Raw genomic sequence first — 24,884 nt, 5'->3', positions numbered from 1 at the left:
AAGAGGGAAAGTGACAGACAGGGAAAGAGATTGAGACAGGGAAAGAGACAGACAAAAAGATAGAGAGAGAGACAGAGAGAGATATACAGAAGGGGAGACACAGAGAATGGGAGAGAAACAGAGACACTATCCCGGGCAGCGCCGGGTGCTATGTTCTGAGGCGAAATGTTAACCCCGCGCGTTCCAATTTACCAATCAATTTTGCCCCTATCTACATAATGGGGAAAAAGTGAAACGAAAAGTGTTGGGGGCAAATTGCCAGCTGCCAGATGTGAACAAGGGGGACTTAAAGAATGAGATCGATGGCGCCAAAGAGTATATACCGTACAGTTGCTTAGGTGGGGCCCCGACATGGGATACTCACCACACTCTGGGATATGAACACACAAAATGCGCCACACACTACCACGTGCTTGAACACATATACCACCCTCAGCACACATCTAACCACACATACACCAACCTCGCCACATAATCGTCCTAAACACACAAAAGTCTGGTATTATCCTTCAAAAATAAAAATCTAATTAATAAGCAGCCAAACTACAAGAACAACAAATGTACCACATAGGAAATAGGGCAGCTGTCAGTCACATGACCTGTCTATTATGTGTATGTGTGAGCTAATATATACTGTCAGGGGGAGGGCTTTCTGTTGCCTAGAGATTTATCAGGCTGCCAATAGCAACCAATCACAGCTTAGCTTCTATTTTGCTACAGTTAATTAATCTGAGCTCTCATTGGTTAATATAGGCAACAAAGGACATTCTCAGTATGTGTGAGGTCATAGGATGTTAAATCTGTGTGGAATATCTGTTGTGGTGTTGAAATATATGTTGTGAAATGCTTCTATTAGTTACTAGTTACTAGTTTCTGCCTTTTAATAATTACATATGTCTCTTTCCCTGGCTGCATTGTGACACGCCAACATTCCATATAAGGGCATGGCTGCACATTCTTTTGAAGTTATGGCTGCACTGTGGCTCCGAGCTCCATTCGCTTTAATGGAGGCAGGTTTTTTGGCGAATAATTGTAAAGAGCGGGGTTAAAATTTCCCCTCAAAACATAGTCTATGACGCTCTCGGGGTCCAGAAGTGTGAGTGTGCAAAATGTTGTGGCTGTAGCTGCGACGGTGCTGCCAATCCCGGGCACGCACGCACGCACGCACGCACGCACGCACGCACGCACGCACGCACACACACACACACACACACACACACACACACACACACACACACACACACATTCAGCTTTATATATTGGATAAGTATAGTACAGACCAAACGTTTGGACACACCTCATTCAAGGAGTTTTCTTTATTTTCATGATTCTGAAAATTGTAGATTCACATTGAAGGCATTAAAACTATGAATTAACACATGTGGAATGAAATACTTAATAAAAAAGTATGAAACAACTGAAAATATGTCTTAGATTCTAGGTTCTTCAAAGTAGCCACCTTCTGCTTTGATTACTGCATTGTACACTCTTACCATTCTCTTGATTAGCATCAAGAGGTAGTCACCGGAAATGGTTTTCACTTCACAGGTGTGCCCTGTCAGGTTTAATAAGTGGAATTTCTTGCCTTATAAATGTGGTTGGGACCCTCAGTTGTGTTGTGCAGAAGTCTGGTGGATACACAGCTGATAGTCCTACTGAATAGACTGTTAGAATTTGTATTATGGCAAGGAAAGAGTAGCTAAGTAAAGAAAATCGAGTGACCATCATTACTTTAAGAAATGAAGGTCAGGCAGTCTGAAAAATTGGGAAAAGTTTGAAAGTGTCCCCAAGTGCAGTGGCAAAAACCATCAAACGCCAGAAAGAAACTGGCTCACATGAGGACCGACCCAGGAAAGGAAGACCAAGAGTCACCTCTACTGCGGAGGATGAGTTTATCCAAGTCACCAGCCTCAGAAATCGCAGGTTAACAGCAGCTCAGATTAGAGACCAGGTCAATGCCACACAGACGTCTAGCAGCAGACACATCTCTAGAACAACTGTTAAGAGGAAACTTTGTGCAGCAGGCCTTCATGGTAAAATAGCTGCTAGGAAACCACTGCTAAGGACAGGCAACAAGCAGAAGAGACTTGTTTGGGCTAAAGAACACAAGGAATGGACATTAGACCAGTGGAAATCTGTTCTTTGGTCTGATGAGTCCAAATTTGAGATCTTTGGATCCAACCACCGTGTCTTTGTGCGACGCAGAAAAGGTGAACGGATGGACTCTACATGCCTTGTTCCCACCATGAAGCATGGAGGAGAAGGTGTAATTGTGCTTTGATGGTGACACTGTTGGGGATTTATTCAAAATTGAAGGCATAATGAACCATCATGGCTAACACAGCATCTTGCAGCTGCATGCTATTCCATCCGGTTTGCGTTTAGTTGAACCATCATTTATTTTTCAACTAGACAATGACCCCAAACACACCTCCAGGCTGTGTAAGGGCTATTTGACTAAGCAGGAGAGTGATGAGGTGCTACGCCAGATGACCTGACCTCCACAGTCACCAGACCTGAACCCAATCGAGATGGTTTAGGGTGACCTGGACCGCAGAGTGAAGGCAAAAGGGCCAACAAGTGCTAAGCATCTCTGGGAACTCCTGCAAGACTGTTGGAAAACCACTTCCAGTGACTACCTCTTGAAGCTCATCAAGAGAATGCCAAGAGGCCAAGAGTGTGCAAAGCAGTAATCAAAGCAAAAGGTGTCTACTTTGAAGAACCTAGAATATAAGACACATTTTCAGTTGTTTCACACTTTTTTGTTAAGTATTTCATTCCACATGTGTTGATTCATAGTTTTGATACCTTCAATGTGAATCTACAATTTTCAGAGTCATGAAAATAAAAAAAACTCTTTGAATGAGAAGGCGTGACGAAACTTTTTGTCTGTAATATATATATATATATATATATATATATATATATATATATATATATATATATATATATATATATATATATATATATATAATTATTTCTTTGTCGCTCCATTGGGAGACCCAGACAATTGGGTGTATAGCTTATGCCTCCGGAGGCCACACAAAGTATTACACTAAAAGTGTAAAGCCCCTCCCCTTCTGCCTATACACCCCCCGTGCATCACGGGCTCCTCAGTTTTTATGCTTTGTGCGAAGGAGGCTGACATCCACGCATAGCTCCACAGCTTAGTCAGCAGCAGCTGCTGACTAGGTCGGATGGAAGAAAAGAGGGCCATAACAGGGCCCCCAGCATGCTCCCTTCTCACCCCACTTTGTCGGCGGTGTTGTTAAGGTTGAGGTACCCATTGCGGGTACACAGGCAGGAGCCACATGCTGTTTTCCTTCCCCATCCCTTATGGGCTCTGGGTGAAGTGGGATCCGAATCGGTCTCCAGGCACGGGGACCGTGCTCCCTCCGCAGCCCCTGGGGAATCTGCTGGATTAGGAGCCGTGTATCGTCAGGGACAAGGCCCTGCTACTGTGAGGTACTCTGTGTCCCCGTGGGGACCGCGCATGGAGCGCTTGTGCCATACACATTCCAGCACTGCTGGGTGTGTTAGTGAGCCGGGGACTACCGCGCGGCCGCGCTTATTGCCGGCCGCGCTTATAACTTTAGTCCCCGGCTTCTGCGGCCTAGTATCGCATATTCCCGCCCACAGGCCTGCCAGTCAGGGGAAGGGCGGGACGCTGCACAGATAGTCAGCGCTGAGGGCTGGAGCATACATTAGTATCCTCCTCCCCCCTCACTCAGTACACTGGGGCACTAGATTCCCGCACTTTCTTGGGCACGCCCACGGTCTCCTCCTCCCCACAGAACGCCGGCAGCCATTCCTGTCAGCGATTCAGACGCTGGAGAGGAGAGACAACACAGGGAGACCCAGGCAGGGAATCTGGTGATCACACAACCGCTCTGAGCGGTCGGTAAGCAGCACCTGTGGTGCTGGCCCCACTGAGTGCCGAAGTGTGTATATATATATATATATAGGCTTATAGGCTATACATTTGCACTGTACGGTCGCTCTGTTGATTTTTGGCTATATACCCTCCTGGATTGTTCTCAGAGGAGACAACAGCATGTCGTCCGCAAAAAGCAAGGGTGCCAAAGCACAGGCGTACTTTGCAACCTGTACCTCATGTGCAGCTATACTACCGGCAGGTTCCACTGACCCTCATTGTGTGCAATGCTCGGCCCCTGTGGCACTTACTCAGCCGGAGCCTCTGCTACTGGTGGCCCAGGTGGAACCACCTGCTACCACTGTCCAGGTGACAGGGACGGAGTTTGCAGCTTTTGCTGACAAACTGTCTGAGAGTATGGATAAATGGTCTGCTAAAATACTAGAAGCCTTACAGTCCAGACCGGTGATTCAGGCCCCGGGCACTGTTCAATCTTTGACCCCAGGTCCCCCTCAATTGGAACAGCAAAGTGCCCCTGAGGTGACCCATAGGTCCCAGGGTGAGGTCTCTGACACGGACCGCAGTCCCAGGCCGCCTAAGCGGGCTCGCTGGGAAATTCCCTCCACCTCATCACACTGTTCAGGGTCTCTGCAGGAGGACTCTCTGGAGGATGAAGCGGAGGTAACAGATCAGGATTCTGATCCTGATCCTGAAGCTGCTCTCAACCTAGATACACCTGAAGGTGACGCCGTAGTGAATGACCTTATAGCGACCATCAATCAGGTGTTGGATATTTCTCCCCCAGCTCCTACAATTGAGGAGTCAGCTTCTCAGGAGAAATTCCGTTTCAGGTTTCCCAAGCGTACATTGAGTACGTTTCTGGATCACTCTGACTTCAGAGAGGCAGTCCAGAAAAACCGAGATTGTCCAGACAAGCGTTTTTCCAAGCGCCTTAAGGATACACGTTATCCCTTCCCCCCTGATGTTGTCAAGGGCTGGACTCAGTGTCCTAAGGTGGATCCTCCAATCTCCAGACTGGCGGCTAGATCCATAGTTGCAGTGGAAGATGGGGCTTCACTCAAAGATGCCACTGACAGACAGATGGAGCTCTGGTTGAAATCCATCTATGAAGCTATCGGCGCGTCTTTTGCTCCAGCATTCGCAGCCGTATGGACACTCCAAGCTATCTCAGCTTGTCAGGCGCAGATTAATACGGTCACACGTACATCTGCCCCGCAAGTGGTGTCCTTAACCTCTCAGGCGTCGGCGTTTGCGTCCTACGCCATTAATGCTATCCTGGACTCAACGAGCCGTACGGCGGTAGCATCCGCCAATTCGGTGGTAGTCCGCAGGGCCATGTGGCTACGTGAATGGAAGGCAGACTCTGCTTCCAAAAAGTTCTTAACCGGTTTGCCATTGTCTGGCGACCGCTTGTTTGGGGAGCGATTGGATGAAATCATTAAACAATCCAAGGGAAAGGACTCATCCTTACCCCAGTCCAAACCAAACAGACCTCAACCACGGAAGGTACAATCGAGGTTTCGGTCCTTTCGGACCGCGGGCAGGTCTCAATTCTCTTCGTCCAAAAGGCCTCAGAAAGATCAGAGGAACTCCGATTCATGGCGGTCTAAGTCACGTCCTAAAAAGACCGCCGGAGGAACCGCTCCCAAAGCGGCCTCCTCATGACTTTCGGCCTCCTCAAACTGCATCCTCTGTCGGTGGCAGGCTCTCCCGCTTTTGCGACGCCTGGCTGCCACAGGTAAAAGACCGATGGGTGAGAGACATTCTATCTCAAGGTTACAGGATAGAGTTCAGCTCTCGTCCTCCGACTCGTTTCTTCAGAACATCCCCGCCCCCCGAGAGAGCCGATGCTCTTCTGCAGGCGGTGTGCACTCTGAAGGCGGAAGGAGTGGTGATCCCTGTTCCTCTTCAGCAACGGGGTCACGGTTTTTACTCCAACTTGTTCGTGGTGCCAAAAAAGGACGGATCCTTCCGTCCTGTTCTGGACCTAAAACTGCTCAACAAGCATGTGAAAACCAGGCGGTTCCGGATGGAATCGCTCCGCTCCGTCATCGCCTCCATGTCCCAAGGAGATTTCCTGGCATCAATCGACATCAAAGAAGCTTATCTCCACGTACCGATTGCACCAGAGCATCAGCGCTTCCTGCGTTTCGCCATAGGGGACGAACACCTTCAGTTCGTGGCACTGCCTTTCGGCCTGGCGACAGCCCCACGGGTCTTCACCAAGGTTATGGCAACAGTGGTGGCAATCCTACACTCTCAGGGACACTCGGTGATCCCTTACTTAGACGATCTGCTTGTCAAGGCACCCTCTCAAGGGGCATGCCAACACAGCCTGAACATTGCTCTGGAGACTCTCCAGAGTTTCGGGTGGATCATCAATTTTCCAAAGTCAAATCTGACACCGGCCCAATCACTGACATATCTTGGCATGGAGTTTCATACTCTCTCAGCGATAGTGAAGCTTCCGCTGAACAAACAGCGTTCACTACAGACAGGGGTGCAATCTCTCCTTCAAGGCCAGTCACACCCCCTGAGGCGCCTCATGCACTTCCTAGGGAAGATGGTAGCAGCAATGGAGGCAGTTCCTTTTGCGCAGTTTTATCTGCGCCCACTTCAATGGGACATTCTCCGCAAATGGGACAGGAAGTCGACGTCCCTCGACAGGAACGTCTCCCTTTCGCGGGCAGCCAAGGCTTCCCTTCAGTGGTGGCTTCTCCCCACTTCTCTGTCGAAGGGGAAATCCTTCCTGCCCCCATCCTGGGCGGTGGTCACGACGGACGCGAGCCTGTCAGGGTGGGGAGCGGTCTTTCTCCACCACAGGGCTCAGGGTACTTGGACTCAGACAGAGTCCTCCCTTCAGATCAATGTTCTGGAGATAAGGGCAGTGTATCTTGCCCTAAAGGCGTTCCAGCCGTGGCTGGAAGGCAAACAGATCCGAATTCAGTCGGACAACTCCACAGCGGTGGCATACATCAACCACCAAGGCGGGACACGCAGTCGGCAAGCCTTCCAGGAAGTCCGGCGGATTCTACTGTGGGTGGAAGCCACAGCCTCCACCATATCCGCAGTTCACATCCCGGGCGTAGAAAACTGGGAAGCAGACTTTCTCAGTCGCCAGGGCATAGACGCAGGGGAATGGTCCCTTCACCCGGACGTGTTTCTGGAGATCTGTTGCCGCTGGGGCATGCCGGACGTCGACCTAATGGCGTCCCGGCACAACAACAAGGTCCCGACATTCATGGCACGGTCTCAAGATCACAGAGCTCTGGCGGCAGACGCCTTAGTTCAGGATTGGTCGCAGTTTCAACTCCCTTATGTGTTTCCTCCTCTGGCACTGTTGCCCAGAGTGTTACGCAAGATCAGGTCCGACTGACGCCGCGCCATCCTCGTCGCTCCAGACTGGCCGAGGAGGTCGTGGTACCCGGATCTGTGGCATCTCACGGTGGGCCAACCGTGGGCACTACCAGACCGACCAGACTTGCTGTCTCAAGGGCCGTTTTTCCATCTGAATTCTGCGGCCCTCAACCTGACTGTGTGGCCATTGAGTCCTGGATCCTAGCGTCTTCAGGGTTATCTCAAGAGGTCATTGCCACTATGAGACAGGCCAGGAAACCAACGTCCGCCAAGATCTACCACAGGACGTGGAAGATATTCCTGTCGTGGTGCTCTGCTCAGGGTTTTTCTCCCTGGCCATTTGCCTTGCCCACTTTTCTGTCCTTCCTTCAATCCGGATTGGAAAAGGGTTTGTCGCTCGGCTCCCTTAAGGGACAAGTCTCTGCGCTCTCTGTGTTTTTTCAGAAGCGCCTAGCCAGACTTCCACAGGTACGCACGTTCCTGCAGGGGGTTTGTCACATCGTCCCTCCTTACAAGCGTCCGTTAGAACCCTGGGATCTGAACAGGGTGCTGATGGCTCTTCAGAAACCACCGTTCGAGCCCATGAGGGATATTTCTCTCTCACGCCTTTCGCAGAAAGTGGTCTTCCTAGTAGCAGTCACTTCACTTCGGAGAGTGTCTGAGCTAGCAGCGTTGTCGTGCAAAGCCCCTTTCCTGGTGTTTCACCAGGACAAGGTGGTTCTGCGTCCGGTTCCGGAATTTCTCCCTAAGGTGGTATCCCCCTTTCATCTTAATCAGGATATCTCCTTACCCTCTTTTTGTCCTCATCCAGTTCACCAATGTGAAAAGGATTTGCACTTGTTAGATCTGGTGAGAGCACTCAGATTCTACATTTCTCGTACGGCGCCCCTGCGCCGCTCGGATGCACTCTTTGTCCTTGTCGCTGGCCAGCGTAAAGGGTCACAAGCTTCCAAATCAACCCTGGCTCGGTGGATCAAGGAACCAATTCTCGAAGCTTATCGTTCCTCGGGGCTTCCGGTTCCCTCAGGGCTGAAGGCCCATTCTACCAGGGCCGTGGGGGCGTCCTGGGCCTTGCGGCACCAGGCTACGGCTCAGCAGGTGTGTCAGGCGGCTACCTGGTCGAGCCTGCACACTTTCACGAAACACTATCAGGTGCATACCTATGCTTCGGCAGATGCCAGCCTAGGTAGGCGAGTCCTTCAGGCGGCGGTTGCCCACCTGTAGGACGGAGCCGTTTACGGCTCTATTATGAGGTATTATTTACCCACCCAGGGACTGCTTTTGGACGTCCCAATTGTCTGGGTCTCCCAATGGAGCGACAAAGAAGAAGGGAATTTTGTTTACTTACCGTAAATTCCTTTTCTTCTATCTCCAATTGGGAGACCTAGCACCCGCCCCTGTTCCCTTCGGGCTGTTGTTCTTTGTGTACACATGTTGTTCATGTTGAATGGTTTCAGTTCTCCGATATTCCTTCGGATTGAATTTACTTTAAACCAATTTATAATTTTTTCCTCCTTCTTGCTTTTGCACCAAAACTGAGGAGCCCGTGATGCACGGGGGGTGTATAGGCAGAAGGGGAGGGGCTTTACACTTTTAGTGTAATACTTTGTGTGGCCTCCGGAGGCATAAGCTATACACCCAATTGTCTGGGTCTCCCAATTGGAGCTAGAAGAAAAGGAATTTACGGTAAGTAAACAAAATTCCCTTCTTTTATATATATATATATATATATATATATACACACTAGCTGTACTACCCGGCTTCGCCCGGGTTAATAACTGCTGTTAACAAAATAGAATGTATTAACAAAAATGTATTCTACACACAAAAAACACAAAACAAATAGATATAAATGTAATTATTAAATTGTTGCCTATATTAACCAATCAGAGCTCAGATTAATTAACTGTAGCAAAATAGAAGCTAAGCTGTGATTGGTTGCTATTGGCAGCCTGATAAATCTCCAGGCAACAGAAAGCCCTCCCACCTGACAGTATATATTAGCTCACACGTACACATAATAGACAGGTCATGTGACTGACAGCTGCCGTATTTACTATATGGTACATTTGTTGTTCTTGTAGTTTTATCTGCTTATTAATCAGATTTTTATTTTTGAAGGATAATACCAGACTTGTGTGTGTTTTATGGCGATTATGTGGCGAGGTTGGTGTATGTGTGGTGAGATGTGTGCTGAGGGTGGTATATGTGTTCAACCACGTGGTAGTGTGTGGCGCATTTTGTGTGTGTGTTCATATCCCCGAGTGTGGTGAGTATCCCATGTCGGGGCCCCACCTTAGCAACTGTACGGTATATACTCTTTGGCGCCATCACTCTCATTCTTTAAGTCCCCCTAGTTCACATCTGGCAGCTGTCAATTTGCCACAACACTTTTCGTTTCACTTTTTCCCCCATTATGTAGATAGGGGCAAAATTGATTGGTAAATTGGAACGCGTGGGGTTAACATTTCGCCTCACAACATAGCACCCGGCGCTGCCTGGGATAGTTTCTCTGTTTCTCTCCCATTCTCTGTCTGTCTCCCCTTCTGTATATCTCTCTCTATCTCTTTGTCTGTCTGTCTCTTTCCCTGTCTATCTCTTTCTCCTTCTGTCTCAATCTCTTTCTCCGTCTGTCTCAATCTCTTTCCCTGTCTCAATCTCTTTCCCTGTCTCAATCTCTTTCCCTGTCTGTCACTTTCCCTGTCTGTCACTTTCCCTACATAAGCAAGGATGATTGACCTTAGGGAGATCAACATCCAGCACCACGGAGACACCATCACATGTTTCTCAACGCAGTGATTCTAGAACAAGGCCCCCTGGAAAAATATGCAAAACAGGACTGCTGCGGAAACACCATCACATGTCTCAACGCTGGCAGGAAACTAGCCATGTCTTTCACCAGGAAGGAACAACCACGGGAAGGGCAGTCTCCAGTCAAGGAAACCGCCTATGCCAAAACATGGTATCCATCCACAGACAGCTGTTTCGGGGTATTTGCCCCTCATCAGTGTGGAGTAGGAAACTGGCTAGTGGGAGCAATGTCTAGTAAAAGACTACATAAGCAAGGATGATTGACCTTATGGAGATCAACATCCAGCACCACGGAGACACCATCACGTGTTTCTCAACGCAGTGATTCTAGAACAAGGCCCCCTGGAAAAATATGCAAAACAGGACTGCCGCGGAAACACCATCACATGTCTCAACGCTGGTAGGAAACTAGCCAGGTCTTTCACTAGGAAAGAACAACCACGGGAAGGGCAGTCTCCAGTCAAGGAAAGGTCCTTGACTGGAGACTGCCCTTCCCGTGGTTGGTCAGTCTGTCTCTTTGTCTGTGTCTCTTTGTGTCTGTCTTTGTCTGTCTCTTTCCCTGGCTGCATTGTGACACGCCAACATTCCATATAAGGGCGTGGCTGCGCATTCTTCTGAAGTTCTGGCTGCACTGTGGCTCCCAGCTCCATTCGCTTTAATGGAGGCAGGTTTTTTGGTGAATAACTGTAAAGCGTGGGGTTAAAATTTCCCCTCGAAACATAGCCTATGACGCTCTCGGGGTCCATACTTGTGAGTGTGCAAAATTTTGTGGCTGTAGCGGCGACGGTGCAGATGCCAATCCCGGACACACACACACACACACACACACACTCAGCTTTATATATTAGATGTGTGTATATATATATATATATATGTGTGTGTGTGTATGTATATGTGTATATATATATATATATATATATATATATCTAATATATAAAGCTGAATGTGTGTGTGTGTGTGTGTGTGTGTGTGTGTGTGTGTGTGTGTGTATGTGTGTATGTATGTCCGGGATTGGCATCTGCACTGTCGTAGCTACAGCCACAAACTTTTGCACACACACTCGTCTGGACCCAGAGAGCGTCATAGGCTATGTTTTGAGGGGAAATTTTAACCCCGCTCTTTACAGTTATTCGCCAAAAAATCTGCCTCCATTAAAGCAAATGGACCTGGGAGCCACAGTGCAGCCAGAACTTCAGAAGCATGTGCAGCCACACCCTTATATCGAATGTTGGTGTGTCACAATGCAGCCAGGGAAAGAGACAGACACAGACAGGGTAAGAAACAGACATAGACAGGGTGAGAGACAGACACGAAGAGACAGACACAGACAAAGAGACAGAGACAGACACAGGGAAACAGTCAGACAGGGAAAGAGACAGACAAAGACAGGTAAAGGGACAGACAAAAAGACAGAATCAGGGAAAGTGACAGAGGGAAAGAGACAGACAGGAAAAGTGACAGAGATAGACTATTTTGTTAACAGCAGTTATTAACCCGGGCGAAGCCGGGTAGTACAGCTAGTATATATATATACTAGCTGTACTACCCGGCTTCGCCCGGGTTAATAACTGCTGTTAACAAAATAGAATGTATTAACATTCCCGGGATAGAATGTATAAATAGAATATATTAACGCCCGGGATAGTAACTGTCTCTCTGTTTCTCTCCAACTCTCTGTCTGTCTCCCCCTCTGTATATATCTCTCTGTCTCTCTATCTTTGTCTGTCTGTCTCTTTCCCTGTCTGTCTTTGACTGTCTGTCTCTTTCTCCATCTGTCTCAATCTCTTTCTCTGTCTGTCTGTCTATCTATCTCTTTCCTTGTCTGTCTATCTATCTCTGTCACTTTCCCTGTCTGTCTCTTTCCCTGTCTCTCTCTTTCCCTCTCTTTCCCTGTCTGTCTTTTTCCCTGTCAGTCTGTCTCTTTGTCTCTTTGTGTCTGTCTCTTTCCCTGTCTGTGTTTGCCTCTTTCCCTGGCTGGATTGTGACACGCCAACATTCCATATAAGAGCGTGGCTGCGCATTCTTCTGAAGTTCTGGCTGCACTGTGGCTCCCAGCTCCATTCGATTTAATGGAGGCAGGTTTTTTGGTGAATAACCTTAAAGAGCGGGGTTAAAATTTCCCCTCGAAACGTAGCCTATGACGCTCTCGGGGGGGTCCAGAAGTGTGAGTGTGCAAAATTTTGTGGCTGTAGCTGCGACGGTGCGGATGCCAATCCCGGACATACACACATTCAGCTTTATATATTATATAATATATATATATATATATATATATATATATATATATATTACACACGCACTTCTAAGCATAAAAAAATATTGCTCGTGTTTCAAATAAATGACAGGAAACATTAGTTTTCAGATATAAATAAACCAGTGGAATTTTAATTAATTGTGCATGTAGATCCTTGGTTCAGGTGTGTGCAAACGTTACAACTGTAAATTCCAAATTTCCGATTTTCATGTATGTGTTCTCTATTAATTTTATATTATCTTTATTTAAATCTTCTATAGACTAATTTAAAACCTACCAGGAAAAACATTTGACTAGTAAAAGTTTAACAAAAAAAACTTTGCATGCTGGACTATTTATCTGAATTTGTAATCCAGGCATTGAGTTAAAGTTAGATTGCTGCACCATTTCAAATGCATTTTCTAAGCTCGTGCGAGCTTGGAAAATATTCAGTCCAAAGCTTAAATAAAATAAAATAAAGGTCAAAAGGAATCTACAAAAAAAACAGGATTAAAAAATAGTTTTCGTCAATAAATTTAAAGTCACTTGGGAATGAGTTTCTGGTTGTCTTCCACATCTATGTGTTTTTTTCTTTCTTTTCTTACATTTATCTTTAAACAGCAGTAATATATTACTTATATTTTTTTTATTAATTGAGTAGCCAGGGCCCCGGGCAGTTTAGAACGTGGCGGCCCCATAGCACCTTATGTATAATGTGGCCTGTCATCTTTTAATATGACACATGATTAGCACACAGGTGCTCTGGTCACATCTGCGGATGGAAAACATCAGTCACCATTAAACGTTTTTTCCTCTTATGTACAACGCTATACATATCATAGTGCTATACATAATAGAGCAGGTGTGGGGGCATTTAATTTTCCTTAGGGCCCACATGAGTCGTGAGAGACCATGACTTTTCTGGAGGGTAGAACCAATAGACTGAAATTATTTCTGCTCAATATTAATATTAAAATATTAGTTATAATTATAAATATGAAGCAGAAAACCTGTGTGGTAGCCTGTTGAATACAAAGCCACAGTTTTCCCCCGATTTGAGTGAAATTTTGTGCGGCCCGTCTTTAACACCAGTCTAAGGCTATGTGCACACGTTGCGTGTTTTCATGCAGTTACGCTGCGATCTGCACCGCAGCGTAACTGCATGCGTCCTGCGTCCCCTGCACTGTCTATGGAGATTGTGCAGGAGCCGTGCGCATGTGGCATATTAGAACGCAGTGATTCGGCTGCTACCCGAATCGCTGCGTTCTAAGAAGTGACATGTCACTTCTTCCATGCGGTTTGCATGCTGTCTATAGGGAGAGGCAGCATGCAGAGCGCACGTTCTCTGCAGGCACCATGCGCTTCAGAACGCAGCTTTTCAGCTGCGCTCTGAAGCGCACCTTTTAGCTGTGGTGCAGAGCGCACACATGGGCACATAGCCTAAAATTACTGAGAATACTAAAATATAAATCCCCCCCCCCCTTCTCTCCCTTCATGAGACTTGCCCTACCTGAATTTAGGCTCTATAGAAATAAAGGAGAAAAGGGGTGTTTGTGTGTTGAATGCACAGCCAGTTTTTGTCCCGAAGGGTCTTAAAGAAGTAAAGTGACGGCGCCCAAAGAGTTGCTCTTAAGAATTGCCTCATAGTAAGATCACTCGTGTTGCCTGTATCCACTGGAGAAGTAACTGGGGCCCCGTTTATGAAAACTGCCTCACAGAAAGATCATTCTGGTTGCCTATAGTAGCTAGAATGCAGCTTTGAGCATTGAAGCGGCTGTCACAGTTTTTCCCCAAAGAGGAGGAGTGGAGGCTGAACACAGGGCCCTGGAATTGAGTCTCAGTTGAGAGCCAGGCTTGTTGAAGCAAACACATGCTGTGTGAGCTGGCTCTGTGTGGAGTGAACACTGGCCAGGAGTGTGAGCCTGAGAGAACCTAAACAGATCCATGCAGTTAACGGGCTCCTAAGGTAACAAGACTTTTAGGATTTGTTTATATGCACCGGCGGTGATCCGAAAGAGACTTTATTTGACTGTGGAAAACTGGATCTATTTATGCTGTAACAATAAATAGACTGTTGGTGTGAATACGCTGCTGCCTCACTGCCTCACGTTTTTGCCCAAGCAACGCTGCTACCTCCACAGGTAGTATAAAGGGTTAATGACAGCTCACAGCTGCCACTAAGCCCTAGATTAATAATGGAAGGAGTCTGAGACCCCCCTATTACTAATCTGTAAGTGAAAAGAAGTAAACACAAACACTGAAAAAAATCCTTTATTTGAAAACAAATGCAAAAAACACCCTCTTTCTCCAATTTTTTAAGCCCAAACACCCAAATCCAACATAATTCACACGATGTCCCATGGTGTTCCTGTCTCTGCTACATACTGAAGTCGCAGCGCGCAGGCACATTAGAAAACATGGCCGCCCTCTGTGGCTTCAGGCGAAGACTGAACAGTGACGTCACTGAGTTTATCTGCGGTCACAGCTAGAGGCTCCCATGGTACCCCACCTGTGACCACAGGTGAATTGACCTCATTGAACTCAGTGACCTTGTACCGCCTCGCGGGCTCGGCCGGCGGGCAGTATGGTCTCAACGGGGACTTTTCCTCTTTGTCAGCCGGGTTTCGCTGCCTCACTCAACAATCCATTCTCCACCATGGGGCTCCAGCACCACCTTCACATGGTACAATTCTCTGGACTCCGATGGTAGCTCGCTGCAGGTGGTTTTTCTCCATATACATGCGGGCATGCACATCCAATTTACACCCCTCTCGGGCAATGATCTCCCTGCGCAGCTGCTGTTGCTGCCGCTCTCAATACAGAGCGCCGGCTGCCCGCTCCGGGTCAGCCTGTGTAGGGGACGGGCCCAGCCAGAGCCCCTCCGTGCCGGCTACGACCGGCACCTGCGGTAATGAAGACTCCGCTATGACGTGGCCTGCTCTGCTGCCTGGCAGCTACAATCCCGCCGTGCCTCAGCCGAGGCCGGGTGTCTGGGAGCGGTCAACGTGACTTGCGGTGCCAGCTGCTGGTCAAGGATCGCCTCCGTTGTGGCCTGGCGGACTGCCGGAGCTGTCATCATCTGGAGCGCGGCTTCCTCTGGGATCGCTGGTGCGCCCAAGTCGGGACGCGGTATTTTCTGGACGCGGGTGCAACGTGAGCCGGTATGGGGGTCGGAGCGATGACGGGCTGACTACTGGCGTCTTCCCCAGGCGGATCTTTGCAGGCTGGTAGAACAGGCTCCACTGCCAGTGTTGGTGGCAGCGGACCGAGCGGGGGAGCAGTGGCAACCGGTACGGGCAGCAAGGGAGGCGATATAGAGGGCAGGGGCAGACCGGGTCCCTCAGCCGTAGCGGCCGGTCCCGGAGGGACACAATGACGTGGGTCGCTTACCCGCTCCTTCAAGGTTACTTCCACCTTGCGTGCTTGCACGGCCGCAGCCGGCTCCTCCACCTCGGCCATCCACCGCTCCATCAGGGAATCAGCCTGGGTCTGGATCTTCTGACACATCCTTCCGCGTTGGTGTCCAGGAACGGGTTCCGGCAGAGTCCTGGTGTCCCTGCACTTCACAGCGTCAGTTACATGCCGCAGATCTTCACCCGCTCCCCCCTTGGTACCTTCGGGGCACTTCACTCGCTTTCTGCACCGCTCTGCTCTCGGGGGGCGAGGCTTCGCTTTTCGTGCCCTTTCTGCTTGGAGAAGACGGCTTAGGCGGCAAACTTCGCGCCATAGGAACGTGACAAGATGGCGGATTCTGCAATTTTTCAGCAGGACGCCGCTAACGATAACCTCAAGGCGCATTTCCACAGGTAAGTGGATTGTTCTATCCTGTTCGCAGACGCCAGAAGAGTCAATGTGTTCCGCCCCACGGATTCGGCCGGCTGCCGAGCCACTCTGATCCGTGCTCGTACGGTGGGTGGCTCAAGCTCCTCACTTGACCCGGGGGTCACGTCACTCTCCAAAGGGGTTAGCGCTACACACAAGGACTTCGGTGGGTAGTTCCACGGCCGGGGCCGTGGTGGTTTGTAAGGGATATAAGTTCGTGACGCCACCCACGGGCTGTGGTGAATGGATGGACACCACCGCTGCCGTTGACTAGGCCTCCCAGGGACGGTGTTGCGCAGCTTGGTGTTGACCCCTCCGACGGTAGGGGAGTGATGGTCCCGGGGGCCCGAGGGAGGTGCTGAGGCGGGAGGATGGGTGCGTGCTGGGTGCTGGTGCGGTGCGGTGTGCGGCCCGAAGGCACTGGTGTACTCACTATGACACAACACACTGGAGTCTCTGGTAAACCAAACGGGATGATGAACGGGGCCCGCAGCCGGCTGCAGCTTCTCCCTTAACAGATTGGTGGTTTCCGCCTTTCTACTGCACCTCCTTATGTGAATGTCGGCCACCACCGTCTACCTCCTTCCTGCTCCAACCCAGACACCTGAGTAGACTATTGGCAGGCCTGGTCACAGGTCTGCCCCTGAACTTAATTTCTCTCCTCCACTGTCAAACTACTCTCTCCACTCCTCTCAATATCTCTACTGCTTTTTCCCGCCTCCAGGCCTGTGAACTCATCGGTGGGCGGAGCCAACCGCCTGGCTTCGCCCCCTGGTGTGGACATCAAACCTGGAGGGTGGTGACAAGGTTTTGAAGTTTGGCTGCTGTCACCTTTTTAGGGAGGGGGGTGTGTGTGTGCATGGGACTACCTGGGACGACCTGACTGGTCCAGGGTGTCACAACCTCACCTCATGTGAACTAGAATATGATGCTGAAATTCGTACACCAAAATTCCTACACCAATACTGCTTCTCCTGCCTCCCTCCGCCCCCCCAAAAAAATTAAAATGCAATGCAGACAAACAAAAAAATATTTGTTTTGGCGGTGTTAATTTTTTTGTTTTTTTTGTTAAATAATACCTTTCAATATTTTCTTGTTTGATCCCTTTAATAGTGTATCAGTAATCTAATATATAAAGCTATGTGCGTGCGTATGTGTGTGTTTGCGTGTGTGCGTGTATGTCCGCTAAAGGAATCCACACCGTCGTATTTACAATCACGAAAGTTTGCACAGACACCTCCTGTGACTCAGGAAATGTTATAGACTATGTTTTGACGGGAAAATTTAACCCTACGCTTTACATTTACTCTCCATAAAACCTGCCTCCATTAACGTCAATGGACCTGGGAGCTACAGGCTATTAATAGGAGCTGTAATTGGTTGCTATAGGAACAAAATAAATTATTTAGTATAAGAAGCTTATGTGTGAAGTATTAAAATGTCGGTGGGAAGACTGATAGAGAAAGACAGAAAGAGACAGACAGTCAAAGAGACAGACAGAGGTAGACAGACACAGATAGACAGGGAAAGAGACAGGCAGACAGGGAAAGAGAGAGAGAGGTAGACTGATACAGAGACAGGCAGAGGGACTGATACAGACAGAGACAGACAGACAGAGACTGGGAGAGAGACAGAGAGACAGTTACTATCCCTGGCAATGCCCGGGTACTACAGCTAGTTATCATTATATAATATTTGTTTGCAATGAAAGCTGCATACAGTGCATATCATAGGTATCAGAGCAGCATACAAATTACTAATGGTTACAGCTATAAAAGTGATTTTTTTTTTTTCCCCCACAGGTGAGATTCTATGTGAGCCCCCAAACAATAAGCTGGATAAGTTTAATGGAACCTTAATCTGGAAAGACTGCAAATATTCATTGAATAATAACAAGATGCTTTTGAGAGGATGTGTCCTAAGAAATACTGAATGGTGCTTTGGGATGGTCGTCTTTGCAGGTATCTTAGTCAATTAAAATCCCTTACAAATGTGCATTGAAAGTTTAGGTATACGATTAACTTTTCTTTCATCGAGCTATTTACTAAACGTTCCCTACTCTCTATTTAAAACCTGTGCCTTGGTGATGCTTTTATGTAACTTTCATACCTTAAAAATATTTACTCATGATTCCCTAATGAATGTTTTTTGCAGGGCCTGATACTAAATTAATGCAGAACAGTGGGAAAACAAAGTTTAAAAGAACCAGCATTGATCGACTAATGAACACTTTAGTTTTATGGGTAAGTTATTGATATGATATGAACCGATTTTGTTTAACGCATGACAGCAATAATTGAAAACACAGTAAATAAATAAATAGAATATGACGGCAAATATTCTTCTTACATACTTTGATTCTTTTTAATAGAAGCAAAGAAGATTGACAGTAGAAAAAGACTGTGTGAGCCAACTAATCCAATCTTATAGAATTTCCTTTTTATTGTAATTCAAGACTTGTTTTATTTGATTTACCCATAAAAGATTGTTATCACTAGAGCTGGTGCTAATCGATTCGCAGGACCAAATTAAAGTGGATATGTCAATAGGAGGTTTTTGCTCCCCCATCTGAGGGCAGCATAATTTAAAGACTGAGACCTTGATTCCAGCGATGTGTCACTTACTGAGCTGTTTGCTGGCTTTTTGATATCAATGTTTTCTCTGCTGCAGATCTAGCAGCTATACAGAGCTCATGAATATGCTGGACTACATGGCAGCAAGCCAAATACTCCTTTAACGATAATCTACTGCTGATTAATCAATGATTTTATCAAAACTACACTAAGCAGTACAGTAAGTGACACATCGCTAGAATTAAGATCTCTGCCCCTACATTATGCTGCTCTGAGATTTTTGCTGAAAACCTGTTCACAGATACCCTTTAAGTCATCTGTGATCACTAGATGGGAGCCCTGAGAACCACGCCCTACCTGACGATATCCGTGGCTTTTCGTTTGATTAGCCAGGCCTGATAAGGTGGCACGGTGGCTCAGTGGTTAGCACTGCAGTCTTGCAGCGCTGGGGTCCTGGGTTCAAATACCACCAAGGACACCATCTGCAAGGAGTTTGTATGTTCTCCCCGTGTTTGCGTGGGTTTCCTCCGGGTTCTCCGGTTTCCTCCCACACTCCAAAGACATACAGATAGGGACTTTAGATTGTGAGCCCCAATGGGGACAGTGTTGCCAATGTATGTAAAGCGCTGTGGAATTAATAGCGCTATATAAATGAATAAAATTATTATTAGCATTGAGACGTGGGGAACATATGGCATTAGGCCAACTAATCAAAAGAAGATTCTTGGATGCCGAGAGGTAGGAGGTGGTTCTCAGGGTTCCCATTCATTAGCTATAGATTACTGATTGGGTCCTGGTACATGATATGCACTAACTCCAGTTGTTACTTATCCATAGGATTTGTGATAAATTTTTGATGGCTGGAACTTGCACCACTCCACCAACCAATAGAACCACTGTCAAAATTCTCTGTTCCTCTTCACTGCTGTTGGATAGGCAATAAATGTTTTTCTTGGGGAAATCTTCTAAATCACGTTCTACTGATTTTTTTAACAACACCTGCTGCATTTTTTTCTTCCGAAAATCTGCAACACTTTCAGTAAAATATTTTCTGCTTTTGATCTCCACCCACATCTAATTTCATATTGTGCCCCCTTTTCGTTTTAAATTTTTTTTTGCCAAAAAACATTAGGTTGAAATAGGATGACCCTTAACCCATCAATACGTACCCTTAGAGGTATAGTAAAGACTCGTGCCCAACTGAAGGACCTAGAGGTCAATATAACAGAAAAATTACTACTCTATAGCAGGCATAAATACTATGACAAAGGAAATAAATCGCACTCTCTTTTATCCCGCCACTTAGGGAGGAGAGGGGGAACTCATCCGTTTATGCCTTGAGAGATTCGGGAGGGAATACGTTATATGACCCCACTAAAGTTGCAAAGATTTTTCAGGATTATTTGTCAAGATTGTATTCTTTGCCCAGCACCCTTCCTACAGACCCAGGAAAACAGAGGGAGCTAATCCACTCCTTTCTTGAGCAGTGTAAGCTGCCTACCCTTACTAAGACTGCCGTAAACACACTAAATAAAGAAATCACGTGTGAAGAGGTAGGGGAGGTGCTTAAACTACTTCCTAATGGAAAATCACCGGGTCCAGACGGCCTGACATACTTCTACTACAAGGCATTTGCGGATCGACTTACCCCCTATTTAGTTAAATTATTTAATAGCTTCCTCACGGGCTCCCCTATACCCACAAGTATGTTACATTCATATATTACGCTTATACCCAAACCTGGGAAGGATGCTATGGAATGTGCCAACTATAGGCCCATAGCACTCCTTAATGCTGATTTGAAAATCTTCACTAAACTACTAGCTCTACGCCTTTCAGTTCTACTTCCTCACCTAATACATAAAGACCAGGTGGGTTTTGTCCCTTGTAGACAGGGAGGGGATAATACTAGGAAGATCATTGACTTAGTAGAGGTTGTTAATAAGACAGAGAGTGAAGCACTCCTTCTTAGTTTGGATGCGGAGAAGGCGTTTGACCGTCTGGGGTGGCCATTCATGTTCGAAACATTGCATCAATTTGGAATTTCAGGTCCATTTATTACTGCCCTGAAAAGTCTATATTCATGCCCCTCAGCTTCGGTCAAGCTTCCTTATGCCACATCCCAATCCTTTCAAATACACAACGGCACTCGTCAGGGATGCCCTTTGTCCCCCCTTCTTTTTGTCATGTGTATTGAACCATTGGCTGCTGCTATTCGCAATGACCCTAATATACATGGAGTAATGGTACGAGATAAGGAGTTTAAGCTATCTCTATATGCGGATGATGTCCTATTGATCTTGTCCCAACCACATATCACCCTCCCGAATTTGCATTCCTTGTTACTACAATTTGGAAGGTTGTCAGGGTATAAGGTCAATCAGAACAAAACAGAAGCTCTGCCTCTTAATATTCCACAGACGCTGGTCTCCTCCTTACAGGGAAACTACAATTATAAATGGAGAAATATATCCTTGACATACCTTGGGATACAATTAACATCTAAGTATAAGCTCTTGTATCAGCAGAACTATCCTAGTTTATTTACTGAGATAAAAAGGCTCCTGCTCAATTGGAACAAGCTCCCATTGTCTCTGTTTGGAAGAATCTCTGCAGTCAAAATGTCTGTTCTGCCAAAGCTCCTTTACCTGTTTGAGACCCTTCCGGTGTGTGTACCATACAAAGAATTGCGCAACATTCAGTCTAGTATACTTCAATTTGTTTGGGCCCATAAGAGACATAGAATCAAGAAAACAACATTATTTGACAGTAAACTGAGAGGAGGCCTGGGGGTCCCTGATATTACTAAGTACTACTGGGCAGCACACTTACGTCACATCCCTGCATGGTCTAATCGCAGTGCCTTCTCTAGATGGATGGAAATAGAGAAGTTATGGCTAGCCCCAATACACCCTAACTCCTACCTTTCGGGCACCTCATCTAATAAGCTTGACCCACATACCCTGGGCCCTATAGCCTTCACGAAGAGGATATGGGACTGTTGTGTCAAGAAGTTTCCACTTAAATCTGAACACTCTCCATTGACTTCTTTTCTTTTTAATCCCAGAATGCTAGACGGTATGCAGGGTACAGCGACTAAAACATGGTTTGACCGGAAACTCTTTTGCTTTGCTGACATAGTAGACGCACACTCCAGAGTCCTTCTCCCATACGCCACCATAGCTGCTAAATTTAATCTCCCAGGCAATTCCCAATATCGGTATTTACAAGTTGGACACCTGATGCACTCCCTTTTTGCCTCATTAGAAGTCTCTATCCCTACACTTTTTGAGAGATTGTGCAGAGCTGGGGCCTCTACTAAAGGCCTCATCTCCGATATATATCGTATTTTAATGGCTCCGTGCCCGGAAGACAAGCCAAATCATACATATATGAGGAAATGGGAAGATTTCCTTGGTGAGTCCATTCCCTTGTGTATGTGGAGGCGGATCTGGGATACGGCCTCTAAGACATCTTCATGCTATGTCTATAAGGAAAATCAGTATAAATTACTCATGTATTGGTATCACACCCCATCACTACTACATAAACTAAACCCAGCTATACCTGACAACTGTTGGAGGTGTGGAGCCACAGGAGGAGACATACCGCACATATTCTGGGTATGCCCCAATATCCAGTGTTTCTGGAGGTTGGTGCAATCTCTTATTTATAAAGTAACTAATCTTCGGATTCCCCTGGACCCTAAATTCTATTTATTAAATATACCACTTGCTCAGCTGGGGAAAAGAGTGAAGCGGTTACTATGGCTAAGTTCACACATCCTGTGTTTTGCATCAGTCACAATCCGTAGCCTTGAGGAATTACGGAATCCTGCAAAATATTTTGCAGGAATCCTGTATTTCCCCATAGACTTCTATTAGTGACGGATTGCGACTGATGACCCTGCGTTGCATCCGCTGCGTCGCGGTCCGTCGTTTTTGACTGACCGCCGAGCGGGGAGCAACGCAGAATGTAACGTTTTTCGGGCCGTCAAAATTAACGCGCCGCGCAGGAATCCGTCGCCATCCGTCAAGCTTGTAATGCATGTCTATGGTGCTGGATTCCGTCGTAATCCGTCTTACAACGGAATCCAGCGCAGGATTCCGTCATGCTCTACTGAGCATGCCCAGCATGCTTGGCACGCCCACTGGGCTGTCCCAAACACAGACGGATCATGACTGATCCGTCAAAAAACGGACGCACAGCGGATGTAACGGACGCAACTGATCCGTTTTTTCACAGGATTCCTGTGAAAGGAATCCTGTGAAAAACACATCAGTTGCATCAGTTGACATCTTGAAAATGACTGATCCGTTGCTGACGGACCTGACGGATTGAAAACACAGGATGTGTGAACTTAGCCTATTACACATGACCACAGCAGCTAGATGTCTGATTTCCCGTAACTGGAGGTTGGCCCATCCACCCTCACTTACAGATCTCCAATCTCGGATCCAAGATGTGAGAAGGATGGAGTATTTATCTGCCCTGTCAAATAACACAGTAGATCTTTTTGTGAGTGTTTGGTCACTTTGGGATACTTATTGGGCCAACAAAGAATAACAGTGAAGTACGGCCTTGATGGAAGCCTGATATGCTCACCCTCCCCAATCCATCCCCCCTCCCTTATGTTTCCCTGTCTAGTATTGTATTGTTCGTCTTGTCATATTCCCTGTTTTCAGTGTATTAGTGGATAATATGGATACTGATTTCTGGTTTACAGTTATTAACCCCTTCACGACCGCGGGCCGTAAAATTACGTCCTATTTTAACGTGACTTAACGACCAGGGACGTAATTTTACGGCCTAAACTTCATTTGATTGCCGTGGCCATAGCAACGGCTTTCAAATGATGTCCCCTGCTGTTTCTTACAGCAGGGGACCTTTGCTTGACCCCAGGGGGGCGGCATCGCCACCCCCTATCGACGATCGATGTGATTGGCTGTTCAAATCTGAACCGCCAACCACATCGATCGCACTAATTTCGGCAAAAATAATGCCCGAATTAGTGCGATCCTGTGAGATCCAGCTATGAGATGCCGCAGCTGCTGCAGCATATCATAGGTGGACCTCAAACATGCCGCCCCCAGCCCCTGCAGCACTGATTGGAGCGATCGTGCTATGACGCGCAATCGCTCCAATCAGTGTGCCGTGGGGCGGTCTGATCTGCCGGTGGCCGCCCTCCCCACCTCCCCAGGCCTGTGTTGGTTTGGGAAGCCCTCCCCCAGCATGTTTGCGGCGTGCACTGGCTGGTACTTGTAGTACCACACAACGCTGCTGCCGCCGCCCGATCGCCGCTCCTGCCCCACTTGAGTATTGCGCGCCTGATAGCCCCTGCGCGCTCCTGTGATGGCCCTGCCCCCTGCCGATGTGTCCCCCCGATCTGCTCCCCGCCACGATCTGCCCCTCTGCTGCGATCTGCCCCCCTGCCACAATGTGCCCCCCTGCTGCAATCTGCTTCCTGCTGCGATCTGTCCTCTGCCATGATGTGCCCCACTGCTGCGATCTGCCTCCTGCCGCAATCTGCCCCCTGCTGCCATCTGCCTCCCTGCTGCGATATGCCCCCTGCCGCTGCGAGCCCTCCCCCAACATGTCTGCAGCGTGCAGTGGCTGGTACTTGTGGTACCACGCCGCCGCTGCTGCCGCCGCCGCTGCTGCACGTGAGTACTGTGCTCACTTTGCAGCCCGTGCGCGCTCCCGTGGTGCCCCTGCGCGCTGCCGTGATAGCCCCTGCCGTGCCCCCCCCGCGATCTGCTCCCCCCAACCCCCCCCCCCCCATCCCGATCTGCTCCCCCCGCTTTCTGACTGCCTCCCCCATTATCTCTGTTCTGCTTCTGCAGCTCCCCCTCCGGTCTCCCCCTCTGCTCTACCCCCTCCCCCTATGCTCTCAGCCCCCCCTCTGCTCTCAGCCCCCCCTCTGCTCTCAGCCCCCCCTCTGCTCTCACCCCCCCCTCTGCTCTCACCCCCCCCTGTCCCCCTCTGCTCTCCCCCGACGTCCTCTTACCTGTCTTCACCGGCCTGATCACATCTGCGTCCATCGCTGGGTCCTTCCTGGGCATTCTGCTGATCTGCCTGCTGCTCCTGTAAAGCTGTCCATCTCTCTGCCATCTGTTCCTCTGCAGCTCTTCTGGTCAGTGATCCTCCTGCTAGTCCTGTGGGTACTGTGAGTATAACTTTTTTTTTTTCCGTA

At 47.9% G+C, this 24,884-nt stretch overlaps 1 protein-coding gene across 5 annotated transcripts in view; it reads left to right on the top strand.

Annotated features, from left to right (window-relative positions):
- ATP8B4 (ATPase phospholipid transporting 8B4 (putative)) overlaps positions 1-24,884 on the top strand; it is a 500,578-nt gene that overhangs the window by 325,050 nt on the left and 150,644 nt on the right. For all 5 annotated transcript variants that reach the window (XM_075345819.1, XM_075345815.1, XM_075345817.1 and 2 more), the window contains exons 11-12: positions 17,921-18,079; positions 18,273-18,361. In XM_075345819.1, coding sequence (XP_075201934.1) covers positions 17,921-18,079; positions 18,273-18,361 — 248 coding nt within the window. The remainder of the gene's footprint in view (positions 1-17,920; positions 18,080-18,272; positions 18,362-24,884) is intronic.

The sequence above is a fragment of the Anomaloglossus baeobatrachus genome, chromosome 4 (assembly GCF_048569485.1).
Source record: "Anomaloglossus baeobatrachus isolate aAnoBae1 chromosome 4, aAnoBae1.hap1, whole genome shotgun sequence".
NCBI classification, from domain to species: Eukaryota; Metazoa; Chordata; class Amphibia; order Anura; family Aromobatidae; genus Anomaloglossus; species Anomaloglossus baeobatrachus.
Note: the sequence above shows the minus strand (reverse complement) of the source record. Positions and strands in the feature narration are given on the sequence as shown.